General features: G+C 38.0%; 1 protein-coding gene across 1 annotated transcript in view; it reads left to right on the forward strand.

Moving 5' to 3' along the window:
- Nucleotides 1–14,594, forward strand: part of RYR2 (ryanodine receptor 2) — a 961,351-nt gene that overhangs the window by 641,634 nt on the left and 305,123 nt on the right. The window contains exons 26-27 of the mRNA XM_057505755.1: nucleotides 9,678–9,837; nucleotides 12,932–13,079. Coding sequence (XP_057361738.1) covers nucleotides 9,678–9,837; nucleotides 12,932–13,079 — 308 coding nt within the window. The remainder of the gene's footprint in view (nucleotides 1–9,677; nucleotides 9,838–12,931; nucleotides 13,080–14,594) is intronic.

The raw sequence follows: 14,594 nt of genomic DNA on the forward strand, positions 1-14,594 counted from the left end.
CCCAAACATATATGGTCATTTAATATTTGATAAAGGAGCCATGGACATACAATGGGGAAAGGACAGTTTCTTCAAGAGTTGGTGCTGGCAAAACAGGACAGCTACATGTAAGAGAATAAAACTGGACCACTGTCTAACCCCATACGCAGAAGTAAATTCAAAATGGATCAAAGACCTGAATGTAAGTCATGAAACCATAAAACTCTTAGAAAAAGAACATAGGCAAAAATCTCTTAGACATAAACATGAGTGACCTCTTCTTGAACATATCTCCCCGGGCAAGGAAAACAAAAGCAAAAATGAACAAGTGGGAGTATATCAAGCTGAAAAGCTTCTGTACAGCAATGGATACCATCAATAGAACAAAAAGGTACCTTACAGTATGGGAGAATATATTTGTAAATGACAGATCCGATAAAGGCTTGACATTCAAAATATATAAAGAGCTCACACACCTCAACAAACAAAATACAAATAATCCAATTAAAAAATGGGCAGAGGAACTGAACAGACAGTTCTCCAAAAATGAAATTCAGATGGCCAACAGACCCATAAAAGATGCTCCACATTGCTAATTATCAGAGAAATGCAAATTAAAACCACAATGAGTTATCACCTCACACCAGTAAGAATCGGCATCATGGAAAAGACAAAGAACAACAAATGTTGGCGAGGTTGTGGAGAAAGGGGAACCCTCCTGTACTGCTGGTGGGAATGTAAATTAGTTCAACCATTGTGGAAAGCAGTAAGGAGTTCCCTCAAAATGCTCAAAATAGACTTACTATTTTACCCAGGAATTCCACTCCTAGGAATTTACCCTAAGAATGCAGCAATCCAGTTTGAAAAAGACAGATGCACCCCTATGTTTATCGCAGCACTATTTACAATAGCCAAGAATTGGAAGCCACCTAAGTGTCCATCAGTAGATGAATGGATAAAGAAGATGTGGTACATATACACAATGGAATATTATTCAGCCATAAGAAGAAAAGAAATCCTACCATTTGTAACAACATGGATGGAGCTAGAGGGTATTATGCTCAGTGAAATAAGCCTAGCGGAGAAAGAGAAATACCAAATGATTTCACTCATCTGTGGAATATAAGAACAAAGGAAAAACTGAAGGAACAAAACAGCTGCAGAATCACAGAACCCAAGAATGGACTAACAGTTACCAAAGGGAAAGGGACTGGGGAGGATGGTGGGTAGGGAGGGATAAGGGGGGGGAAGAAGATAGGGGGTATTATGATTAGCATGCATAATGTGGGGGGTGGGAAAAAGGGGAGGGCTGTGCAACACAGAAGACAAGTAGTGATTCTACAACATTTTGCTATGCTGATGGACAGTGACTGTAATGGGGTTTGTGGGGGTGGCTTGGTATACCGGAGAGCCTAGTAAACATAATATTCTTCATGTAATTGTAGGTTAATGATAACAAAAAGAAAAAAGAAGAAGAAAAGGGGGATTACTCCCTGATAGGAGAAAACTAACTGCCAATCAATGATTAATGCATGCTTTACAAATCCTTAAATTTGATCTTTTAAAGGGTGTCAGATGATCAGGTATGGACGTACATTTTTCTGATAATATTCCTTTCTCTTAAAAAAAAAAGCAGTTCCTGTGTGGTGATCTCCAATAGTTTCTTCACAATGCTATAAAGGTCATATCAAAGTGTGGGCCAAGGGTTTGTTTTTGTTTATACAGATTATCAAAGCCTAATTTGGCTACCCAGAAAACGAATTAAGATACTATATGAAGAAGAACTTCCAACATCAACATCCTCTGGAAGAGTCATTCCAGAAGATGATCATCAAAAAACTTCAACAAAGATCCTGGCGCTGTTGCAGTTGTAGCTGCATTCATTCCACTGGTTCGTGGAGTTGCCATTGGAATGAAGAAGGAGATATCTAAGCTGGCCTGTGCATACAGTAAAATAACAAATTTGACTGGATCTATACTGTCAGAACTCAACCAAGAATTAGGAGAAGTGCAAGTTGTAGCGCTCCAAAATCTTGCAACTATAGACTATCTACTGTTAAAAGAACATATGGGATGTGTGAACAGTTCCCAGGAATGTGTTGTTTTAATTTGTCTGATTTTTCTCAAACTGTTCAAATTCAGTTAGACAATATCCATCATATCATTGATAAGTTTTCACAAATGCCTAGGGTGCCTAACTGGTTTTCTTGGTTTCACTGGAGATAGCTGGTAACAGTAGGTCTCCTTTGGTTATGTAGCTGTATTCCTATTATGTTAATGTGTGTATGCAATTTAATTAGTAGTTTAAAACCTATACATGCTTATGTTACTCTACAAGAAGATATGTCAAAGAAATAATCAATCTTCTCATGTTTTCTTCCGTCTGCTACTTCAATAGCTTTTCTTCTTCCTTCCTTATTACAACCCTTTAGTAGAATTTGTGCCTCAAATAGAAAATTACCGAGTATCATATTTCTTTCAAGTGGTAAAGATACCTCAAGACAAATGCTGGGCATAGAAGCCACAGGGCATAAATCTGCAAAGAAGTAAAATCCTAGCCTTTTCAAAGAATATTGCTTCTCTCTCACTTACCAACTTTACATGTCCCTGTATGGCCCTGGAAGATGACTGGTTAGCCAGAGACGTGTAAGATTCCTCAAGGGAGGAACAACCTAAGACAGACACAGTCACAGGGGGGCCATCAGGAGAGAAATTGGGGATCAACAGAGGAGAGGCTTAGAACCTCACCCTCCTGTTTTGAGATAAATCTTCTGTGTCCATCGATGTTTTGTTGCCCTTGTCTAGCTTGGATTAATACTTAGTCTACAGGCACACACCTGATCATCTACATTTGCCCTCTTACAGCACTAAACTATGTTTTCTACCTTTATCTTGCATCTACCTACCACTTCAGCATTTTATTAAAAAAATAATAATAATAATAAGGGAGAGTTGTGGGATTTACATGTAAATCAAGTATAAATATCAAAGGAATAATCATATCTTTCCTGATTGTTTATAGTTCATGATGCGTGATCAAAACCGAACGTTTCTGTGATATAACTGCCCTTGCACTGTTCACCATGTAAGAAGTTATTCACTATGTAAGAACTTGTTCACCATGTAAGAACTTGTTCGTTATGCTTCAGAAGATTGGAGACTGTTAAGAAATAGGCTTGGGGTTGATTAATAACTGTGCATTGAGTCCCGTATACAGAATTTTATTGTTGTTAACAACCATTTGATCAATAAATATGAGAGATGCCCTCTCAAAAAAGAAAAAAATCCAAAAGCCGAGAGTGACTTTTTTGTTTCTCTCTCTTGAAATGACCCTTTTTTTGGAGAAGAGCATACCTTATAGTTTTGTTTCACAGGGACTGTGGGGTAGCGGAAGGCCTTAGAGTCAAAGGGAGTTGATTCAGGGCAGAGGTAGGGTAGAGGGAGAAACAGGGCCATCATCATATTACCTTTACATAATAACGAAAGAAAGAAGTGGAGTAGAAGAAATATATATTTTTTTCTTTTCCCTTCCAATTTCTACATTGAAAATAATTCTTCAGTATTTATTTCCTGAAGGACAGTTTCTGAATAGTCTCTATATCCTTTCAGCGAAAATGTCAGCCGAGTATTCATATTTAGTAGGTGTGCTTCTTGCAAAACGTGTTCTTAATATCTCTCCGGTGTGCAGCCATCTGAGATTTTCCCATTTGTTCCAAGATACTTGAAAGGCTGATTTGGTTTTGAAATTTACAGCTAATGCCCACTGAACTTGGACATAATCTTTTCATGTTTGCCACACATCTTTCACAGCATGACGTCCTCCAAGCTTCCTTCGAGCTGATTCATACCACACAAGTAAGCTTCAGAGATGAGAGAGGCAGGGGAAAAAGAAAAGGCTTGCGGCTCCGTATTTTTGGTGTTCTGCCATGTTTTTTCTTGCACCATTTTAACCCGCCCATGTTTAATCAGCAATACTGAACACTTTGTCCAAGACTCATGTGGGGTACTTGCTCCGCCATAAAGCACAAAACTGAATTGCTACTTAACACGACAACTTGGCAGTGGTGCTGAGAGCTATCATTTTTTTGTTTATGCTTGTGGTGATTTGATGCAAATGAAACTTGCAGTTTGCCTGTTTTGTTTTCCAGGTAAAGAGAAGGTAAAAAGAAGTTTTACTGTAAGGAAACTGAAGCCCAGTTTATGTAGTTTAAAAAGGATTATTGGATTATATACATCAAAATAAAACTAAGAGTTAATAACTACAAAAGAATTTTGATACTTTTGGAAAGTGAATGTGTTGAATGTGTTTGTTTAATTCCCTATCTATTCCTCATCCGCTGAATTTCCTGCATGATTGATGGCGTAGATATTACTAGTGACGGGGCTTTGGTCTTGTTCTGAGAAAGAATTCAAGAATGGACACAAAAAGCAGTTGAGCATTAAGAGTTTATTGAAGAAGGAGATTTTAGAGAAAAAAGTACACACCTGGGAGTTGGAGCGTGGGCACACCCAGAGGGGGTTGCACAAAGGAAACGATAGGGAGCCTTTTTTATATTAAGGGAGAGGAATATTCACTAAGTGGGGTTTCAAAGGGAAGAGGTGGAGTTTTTCAGTTTGGGCTTGCTCCAACCTCACGTCGGTCAGGGGTCATTCTGGCTGTATTTGGTTCCCATGGGAATCATCATGGAGCCGGACACATGATTTTTACTGTGCTAATGCATGTATAATGTATTTTGGGGTGCAGTTTGGGTCAATGTCTCCTCCATGTTGAAACTAGCTGGTTGCAGCCAGGCTATTATCTATATTATCATTCCCCTCATCCCTTGAGAACAGCTTATACAGAATGTGTAGAATGTAAGCAACCAGTCAAGCCCCCTCTCCCTCCCTGCTCCAGCACAGAGACGTTGTATATTAAAGTAGGGGAAGTAAAAACTATACCTACTAAACAGATATATTGGAGGAGAAAGATCAAATGATTGTTTCTGGAAGAATTTTCCCAGGAAACTCATGAAGGTATAAGGTAATACACAGATTTCTTTAATATGAGCTGTATGTATTTTGAATTAATATAATTACTGATGATATTGTTGTTGGGCAGCTGCATCTAGGTAGGTATCTCCCTGTGCACTAGGCAAAAACTCAACCTGGACAGGGAAGGTTCTTGACTCTGATTGAGAAAGAATTTGTGAACAGGTCAGGTGAGTGTAGTTAAGGAAGGAATTGGAATTCATTAAATTAAGAGCAGAAGCGATTGTCAGCAGGAGTGCAGGCTGTAGAGAGCAAGGAAGAGAAGAGGAGGAAAGGGAAGTTAATTGAATTCCTGCTCAGTATAAGGCAGATCCGTTTCCAACTCCTGAAGCCAGAGTCACTTGGCATCCAGTGTCCACTTGGATTTGCACAGCATGAGAACTAAGTCCCTACGACCCAAAATTTGGGGGAGCCACAGAGCACTGGATGGAGGGAGATTATGTTCTGAGAACTTCCAGAGGCAAAGAAAGGAGATTTTTGGGCAGGCTACTAAAGAGCATGATTGTACAGCAGCAGTCCTGTCTGGGTCACCCAGGAGACGAGAATTTGCAAGCCCAAATCAGAGATCTCAGTAGCTCCTCCCTACTTGTCTGAGCAGAACAGAGAGAAAAGACTGGTGCTTAGTTCTAGATAATTCAGTGAAATAGCAAAGTAACAAAGACACCACTGGAAGAGCACAGAGACAAAATGCAGTAAGTTGAGGCAAGAAAGTTTTAAGGCAAAGAATGCACTTGAAGAAAGGGGAGTGAAAGTAGCCTTAGGAGGTGTGCTTAAAGGATTTCAAAGATGGGGTAAAGGGCTGGAGGGGGCCGGGCCTAGGCTTGACAAGTGGTTTCATGATGTCTGTCTCTGGTGAGAGGTATTATGTCAACATCCATAGTCCTCTAAATATTCTGTAAGATAAACTTAACACAAGGAATAATTACTGATGCTGCTCTTCTCCAAGATAGTGGTTACTCTCAAGCAGTGGAAACATACCATTTAGGACTGCTTGCCCTGCCTTATGATAGGGTCAGTTGTTAACTAATTCCCATAAAATATGTTATGAATCTTACCTTCTAACTCCCTGGTTTTTAAAATGGAATCTTAGCCTTAAGAGTCCCTCCTGTTCTTACTATACTGTTTATATCTTGGCATTTTCATCATAGGCAGGAAGAGTTAATCATGATGCTTGTCCCATGTCCCTGCTCTGCCTCAATGACTTTTCCCTATTATTTGAGCTATGAAATTCTACTTCCCAATAATTCATATAGCAATCTTTCCTTTATTTCAAATTTCTGGAAGTGAATCTGAAACTTTACTTGAAACCATTTAGCTTCCAAAATTCATGTCAATCACATTTTAGTCAAAGTCTTTGTTCTTTGTTTTTTTCCAACTGCAAGAAGGTAACAGTTCATATTAGCAGTGTACCTAATTAAATTGTATTAATATGAGGAAATGGACATTATTTGCCAAATTACATTTATGCACTTTTAAAAACTCTCTGTTTGATATAATGATTTGATTCTTACTTTGTCAACCTATTCTACAAACAGAAAAATGGTCTTATAAGTCAGTGTTGATACCGCTAATTCACAGTGGCTAAGCATTCATGATGTCATCATTTTTACCAAATACAGAAGGTTGAAGTCTATGAATTCAATGACATTTATTTTTATTGTAGAATATGATTTGAAATACAGCAGTGTGGGAATAAGGTTAATTTGAAATGGGAGTTATTAACTTTAACTTGGATGAAATTATTAGCCATTTAAGAAAACAACTTTAAGCTTCCAATCCTTTCTTGTGTATGGTTTATAAAGAAAAGCAATGCAATAAATTGTAGTCTACATCTGAAAATGAGCATAAACTCATTACTGTCTGTTTCAAATCAAGAGATGCAAATGCATTTCCATGGATTTTCATTGTGATCACAGATTAAAGCAACTCTAGTAGATTTTCTGTTTAGGAAGAAGAAAACTTAGAAAATAAAGAGAAATGCTTATGTCATATTATTAAGCTTTACATGTTAGTAGAGTTCTTCATGTGGAAGGACCTCCTTCCTACTCTACACCATTTTTTTTCATTTTCTAAAAATTGAAGTATAGTTGTTATACAATCTTATGTTAGTTTCAGATATATAACACAGTAGTTTAACAGTTAATGCACATTTTAAATCCTTACCCCCACTAGTGCTGTTGCTATCTGTCAACACAGAAAGATGTTACAGAATCATTGGCTACATTCTCCATGCTGTACTGCAATCCCCATGACCAACTTATATTATGACAGAATTTTTGTGCCCTTTTATCCCCCTCCCTCTCCCCACCCACCAGTCCCTAAACCCTCCCCCGTGGTAACCACCAGCCACTTCTCATGTCTATGAGTCTAATGCTATTTTGTTCATTTTAATTTGTTTTGTTTTTATATTTCACACAGAAGTGAGCTCATATGGTATTTGTCTTTCTCTGCCTGGCTTATTTCACTTAGCATAAGACCCTCTAGGTCCATCCATGTTGTTGCAATTGACAAAATTTATTTCTTTTTTATGGCTGAATAATATTCTTTCATATATATAGTGTATATATATATATATATATATATATATATATATATATATATACCACCTCTTTATCCATTTATCTACTGATGGACACTTTGGTTGCTTCCATATCTTGTAAATAATAAGGCAATTGTATTGTAAATAATACAGCAATAAACATATGGGTGTCTATATCTTTTCAAGTCAGAAATTTTGTTTTCTTTGGGTAAATTCCTTGAAGTGGAATTACTCGGTCGTATGATATTTGTATCTTTAGTTTTTTAAGAAACCTCCATACTGCTTTCCGCAGTAGCTGCACCAGTTTACATTCCCACCAGCAGTGTAGGAGCCCATGCTCCACATTTTAAACATACCTCTCCATTCCATTTGAGATATTGCCAGAAAGTCTACCACAGAATTGGTTTCCAAAAGAAGAATCTTTCCTCTTGTAAGGAGCACATATCCCTCATTAAGGTAGCATAGGCTTTAATCAATTATTCATATATTAGTTTCAAAACTTTGTCATATGTGCCTCCTTTGTGACAGTAGAGAGGGATCAAGATCACTGGAAAGTGAGAGAAGAAAGAGAGTGGTTTGCTGTTATACCACCATGTTGTGCTGGGCAATTGTGGGGACAGTGAGGAGGAGGGTGGAAGGAGGCATGGGAAGGTGGGGGGCATGAAAGATGAGTTATCAGTTCTTCCAGCACTGCTTCCAGAAAATAATCTTAAACTGGGGAATTAGACTGTACTATCTTGACCACTTGTTGCTGCATTTGAAAGGTACTGGGAACTCTTTCTTGAAGAAAATATTTTCTGAGTGAGAATTTGTATATAGGCTGTGCTTCTAGTTTACTGATTTATCTATTTGCATATCAAAATTCTATAAAATGTAATCTGTTCCAAGAGTGGTTTGACAAATCCTATGTAGCTTCTTTAAAAACAAAAAGTTAATTACATGTGGAGTTCTAATTTAAAACAGCAGAACATTTTTTGTCTATGAATTTAGATCGTGAATGTAAATTGAATGACATAAGACAGTAATTGGCCATAATTATTGCAAATTCTAGACCAATCTATTTAAATAAAGTAAAATATTTCTAAAACTGTAGTCCATAGGAAATGATTTATAAAATATAAGATGTCACAATGAAATAGGAGTAATTAAGATAAAGTCAACTTTACTCAACTTTAAAAATGATGTATTTCTATAGTGCATTTATTCATTCAACATGTTTTTATTGTATTCCTACCATGTGTCAGGCACTATGTTAAGTTCTGGGGATTGTTAGGAACAAAGTAGTTGCGCCCCCTGCTGTCAAGGAGCTTGCCTTGTGTGGTGCTAGCAATAGCCCAGAGTAGTCAAAGGAATAAAGATGCCATCCTTTTGTCTTCAAAAGTATTTTCTCACTTTCTGATAATTTACTTATTTTTTAACTTTGCATAATTACCTGGTGAATTTTTGTTTCTTCATTTGCACAAAAGGAGAATCACTGAGATGAAGAGGGAGGCATGTATCTTTATATTAATTTGGTAAACAAAATTAAAATCCAGCCCTTAGAAATATTTTAGATGATTAAGTACCTGGATTTCCTAATTTCTATCTTATCTAGAGGCTTCCTAAATTGTGTAACTAGGAAAGGCAATAGGGGAATAACTTATAAATGCATTAAAATTTCCCTATAGACAATGAGCAGTTAGTATAAATGGTACATAGATTTATCAAATAATTAACATAAGATTTAAAAGTTGAAGAAAAATGGGAACTTAACAGGAAGAGAAATCCATCAAATGTTTTCATAGATAACAAATATTTTGATTCATACTGCACAAAAGCCTCCACTATTAGGAACACAAACAACGATAAGGGCTTCTCAACTTTGAGAGATAGGTAAGTTGTCTCATTTCTGTTTTATTGGTGTATGTACAAATGAAAACATAAAGATTATGTGGCCTTTCTACCTAATGAGTTTCTTAACTCATTAGTAAAAGGGGCCCAGGCTTGCAAACTGGTATCTTACCAGTGTTACCACTGTGGTGTATAGAACAGTTAGAAGTACATGGGGACATAGAAAAGCTATTCTAGGGATTTTTGAACCTTGACTTTTATGGAAAGGCCTATTATATATTTCTTTTGCTTTGCTTTGTAGTTACCAGCTGACAAGTGGATATAAGCCTGCCCCCATGGACCTGAGCTTTATCAAACTCACCCCATCTCAGGAAGCGATGGTGGACAAGTTGGCAGAAAATGCTCATAACGTGTGGGCCCGGGATCGAATCCGGCAGGGCTGGACTTACGGCATCCAGCAGGTACATGGCAGCTTAGCTCTACAGGATGTAAGCTGTGTTTACTTGAATGATAATGAGCATAATTTGTAAGAGAAGAGGTTAAATAATGACTCTTAAATAAGAGATTAAATAATAAATTATTCAATAATAAATAAAGCACCGGTTTAGTGCTGGACTTGGGAAGCCAGATGACCATTACTCTGTGTATTAACAAGAGGTACACAGTGAATATTACCACAACAGTGATTTATAATATGGCTTTTGAGGTATTTCTCTCTCTGAGATTGTATTTTAGGAAAAACTTTGGAAATGTGAGAAGACTGAGATAAAATAATAATGAAAGAGGTCCATGATTCCTTATTCAAGACCCCTGGCATCAGATGCATTTCAGAATCCAGATATTTTTTGGTTTTTAGGATGATGACATGATTCTACAGTACATGTTACATAGCACCCAGGACAGGCTGTAAATCACTGCTTGTTCAGCACAATGCCATGAGGGGTAAATAAAGGTGATAAACAGCCTTGCATTGATTCAGATCACATCTTGGCACCAAGGGAGCTTTTGTTAAACTTAGGAAAAAAATGAGGTTTTTAGATTTCAGAGGTTTCTGAATTTCAGAGTCATGGGGCTCTATTAATGGGGCACTCGTGGGAGTAAGTCATTGAGTGCATACTGAAGCAGAATAGCAGAGGGGAAGAGCACATTTCAGCCGTGCCTCTTATTAATTGTGTGACCTTGGGCAGGCTACTTAAATTCTCTGTGCTATTGTTTTTCGCATGAGTAAATTACTTAACTTTATTATATAACTTACATATGAGAAAGGCTTTCAGCAATGGCTGGCACCCAGTAAATACTGTTATCATTCGATGCCAGTCATTCTGCCTAGAGCTTTGCATGTCTTTTTGTCTTAGCCCTCATGAAAATTCCATGAAAGATAAATGGTGTTTATTTCCAGTTCACACATGGTGTACAGGGAGCATTAGAGCATTTTTCTCAACACTACATAACTAGGAGGTGCCAGAATCAGGCTGGGGTCAAGCCATTTGACTCCAGAGTCAAAATTCTTCACTTTCTTATTACAATACTTCTTGCCAGCTAATGGTGAGTTGCTTTTATTTAAGTATTTTCAGGAATAAAATGAATCATTTAGTATAGGCTTAGACTGTGATTCAGTATAAAACCTAAACATTGGTTTGAAAAATGTATTTCAAAAATCCTTCTATTTTTGCAATTTGAAAGGCTAAAGAAAACTTGAATAACCTATATTTACCTCATAAAATGATACAGTGTTTTTATATTGGTTGTCACTGATGAGAACGTCAACAATCAACCCACTTAAGCAGTGTGTGTGTGTGTGAGAGAGAGAGTGAGAGAGACAGACAGACACAGACAGACAGACAGAGACAGAGAGACAGAGAGGGGGGGAGAGAGGGAGAAAGGGAGAGAGAGAGAGAGAAAGAGAGGGAGGAGGAGAAGAGAATCCTGAACTTTACACCAGAGGGAGAAGCGGTCCACATGCTCTCTGTGGAAGGAGGGTTCACTTGCCTTGAAGACCACATGGCTCTGAGGGATGAACCAGTCTTTCCCTGATGTCTGCCTTTTTCTGGAGGTCTCTCCTTCCACCGCATATTGCTCAGAAAAAAAGTACAAGGCTCTATCTGAACCAGCAAAACTCTCATTTGAACCATTTCTCCATTCCTTCTCCCAGCTCTGCCCATCCCTCCACTGCATTCCCCACTGACATTGCACATTAACTGGATTACTTAAATGAGTATGTCTTTACTTTCTTATCCCCCTCAAGTTAACATAATCTAGCTTAGAACTGTTGTAACTCCTGGAGAACAGATGTTTACCTGAGTTACCTGTTTCCTGTCTCTCTGGCACCATTGACTTCAAATGTCAGTGTGCAGCTCCTTTGAACAGATTCCCAGGACACCATCTCCAGAGCACATGATTCAGTAGAGGTGTTGGAATTTCTGTAGGAAAAGTTGGGGGTAAAAGCCATGTTGGAAGAGGGCCGTGGGTCCTGTGCCTTGACGTTGCCTGGCAGTGCAGCACTCTGTTTACACTGCCCATTTACTTTGAGGTGGCCTTGGAGTGCTGTTCCCCGACAAGCACCCCAGAGCACTCTGACTCCAGGTGCTGACAGGTGTTCATGTACTCATGAGTAGGTAATTAGTACTAATTTTCTAGGACAGGGAAGCAGAAAGTAGGAAGAGCTTCCTTGCTTCTGCCTGACCAGAGCAAACCTTTTCACCATATTGTCATGTTTTTGAGATTTGGGAATACCCGCAGCTTCCTCACTCCTCTTCATGCTGAGGTAGATGAGAATTGAGTATGCTTCCTGGAATATGGGAAGTGTGACAAAACCTGCAGCATAGTGTCAGTGAACGCGTGGAAAGAAGTTCCCTAAAGACTTAAAATCACTCATGTCTCTCCACCTCCCAGGAAAGTAAGTTTAGTGCTTATGCTAAACTTAGGCATCCTTTTGCCAAAAAAGAGTACTACAACCTGTTTCCTTGCTTTATCAACACCATTTTATCCACATTTTAAGCTCATAGATTCTTATAATAGATAAATTGTGGATTTTGTAGTTATTTCAGTGCTCCTGGTTCCACTGGTTGATTGAGCCAACATAACGCATGTTTTTCAAGCTCTTTGAGTTCATGGAATGGCCATTGTAACACACTGGGTTTTCTCTGAAGAAGGCACAGCAGCCTTACGATAGCCATGGACTTGATCCCTGAGAGGTGCCTAGTACTAACTTGGCTCTCCTTGAAAGGCCAGTCAGCCAACTGTAGGAGGAGATTATATGTCTCCTCTGTTAGCACACTGCCTTATGCCCACGACAAAGATGGTCAAAAGGCCCTATCGCTGGTTTTCATTACTGCTGTTATTTTTACATTTCCTTCTCACGGGGCGGGCCTGCTTTAAATGATGCCGATATTCATTTGATTAAGTCTTTGATGTTTGAAAGTGGTTCGGTAACTTCTGAACACCTCTGGAAGACATCCTGAATGGTAGCTTCCGTGGCCTGTATTTGGTGGTTGTGTCATTTCCGAAAGCTGTTGGTACCGCCTTGATGACCACACACCTTCTTTTTCCCTGTAGGATGTAAAGAATAGAAGAAACCCCCGCCTTGTTCCCTACGCCCTTCTCGATGACCGAACCAAGAAGTCTAATAAGGACAGCCTCCGCGAGGCCGTGCGCACCCTGCTGGGGTACGGCTACAACCTGGAGGCGCCGGATCAAGATCATGGTATTTTGGTTTTGCTTTGTTCCACTCTGGTTGCAAAATCATGTAGTCATTCTGTAGAATCAAGTAAATGAATAAGAGAGGGATTTGCCTGACAGAGTGCTTTAGAATGTAATTTAGGCCAGTAGTTGAGAGCAGTTTTTTCCTGAAGGACACTTGAAGGATTGAACCCATCTCTCCACAGAGTGACTGAGGACCCCACAGTGATTCTGCAGTGGGAGGAAGTGGGTTTTTCATTCCAAAGAGTCTGAGGTGAACCTCTGACTGTGATTCTGATATTACCCTCTACCCTCAAAGAGCTGGTTTTAGTTGTTTATGGAAAGAAACCTATAGTGGAACTAGTGTTTTCTAAACCTCCACTATTTAATACTCATACACATGGGCAATATTAATAAGTGCAATATTAATAATTAATATTTTGCTTTAAGGAAAACACATTAGGATAGGCACTCACTAAATACATATTGAATAGTGGATTTTTAAAGATCCTAGAAAGAACACATTTCCCTTAAAGAGTACCCTTTAAGATATGGTTTAAAATTATTAACTCCTTAATCCTTTGCTCCTGCAGTTTGAGTTGGTATTACTATCCTTATTTTAAAGTTGGCAAAAATAAAATGAGAACTGTGTTTCATTATAGTGCCTGTATTTTTTGACAGAAAGTTTTAAAAAAATCTGTCCTAAAATATTTTTAAAAAAATATCCTCCAGTGACTAATATTATTGGTTTAGTATCTGTTCATAGCAAGCCAGACCTTAAATGGTAATAATAGCTAATATTTACATAGTGCGTGTCATGTTCAAGAAACGTTTCTAAGACCTTTACAATTATTATTTAATCCTCACAGTAACTCTGAGAATGGTTCATGCATTATGCTAATTTTACAGTTTAGAAAACAGATTCAGAGACTTCTCTGTCTTTGCATTTAGTAAGCAGTAGATGCAGAAACCCAGCCTCACACATTGTGACTCCAGATTTTAGTCCTTTAAGTTGATACCATCTCTTAATAGTTACTGAATCCTTATATTTGCTGCAAATAAAGTTAGATATCCACTTAATAACAATGATACTTATAATACAGATTCTTGTTTTTATCTTGAGATCAGCTTTATAACAACAAATATGTGAGAGACTCTTAATATGAACCAGATCTAGGTCCACAAAATGTAAAAAGATCCCTGTTTTAAAGAGTATGTTGTTCGCATGACCACTGGAATGGAAGTAAATGATCAAAGCTTCTAAGCTAAGACATAATAACTGGAAAGAGTTCTACAACTGTCTGGTGTAGAATAATCCCTCAAAGATAATTGTTTCTTTTTTATTATACTTTTAAATTGATATGAAATTTACATATAATAAAATGCACAGATCTTCAGTGTTCAGTTTGGTGAATTTTGACTGTTGTATATGCCAACAACCACCCAAAAGAGCATGTCGAACTTTTCGTTTCCATCACATCTTGTGCCAACAAAGTAACCACTTTCTAAATTCTGTCAACACAGATTTATTTTGCCTCTT

The sequence above is a fragment of the Manis pentadactyla genome, chromosome 8, assembly GCF_030020395.1.
Source record: "Manis pentadactyla isolate mManPen7 chromosome 8, mManPen7.hap1, whole genome shotgun sequence".
NCBI classification, from domain to species: domain Eukaryota; kingdom Metazoa; phylum Chordata; class Mammalia; order Pholidota; family Manidae; genus Manis; species Manis pentadactyla.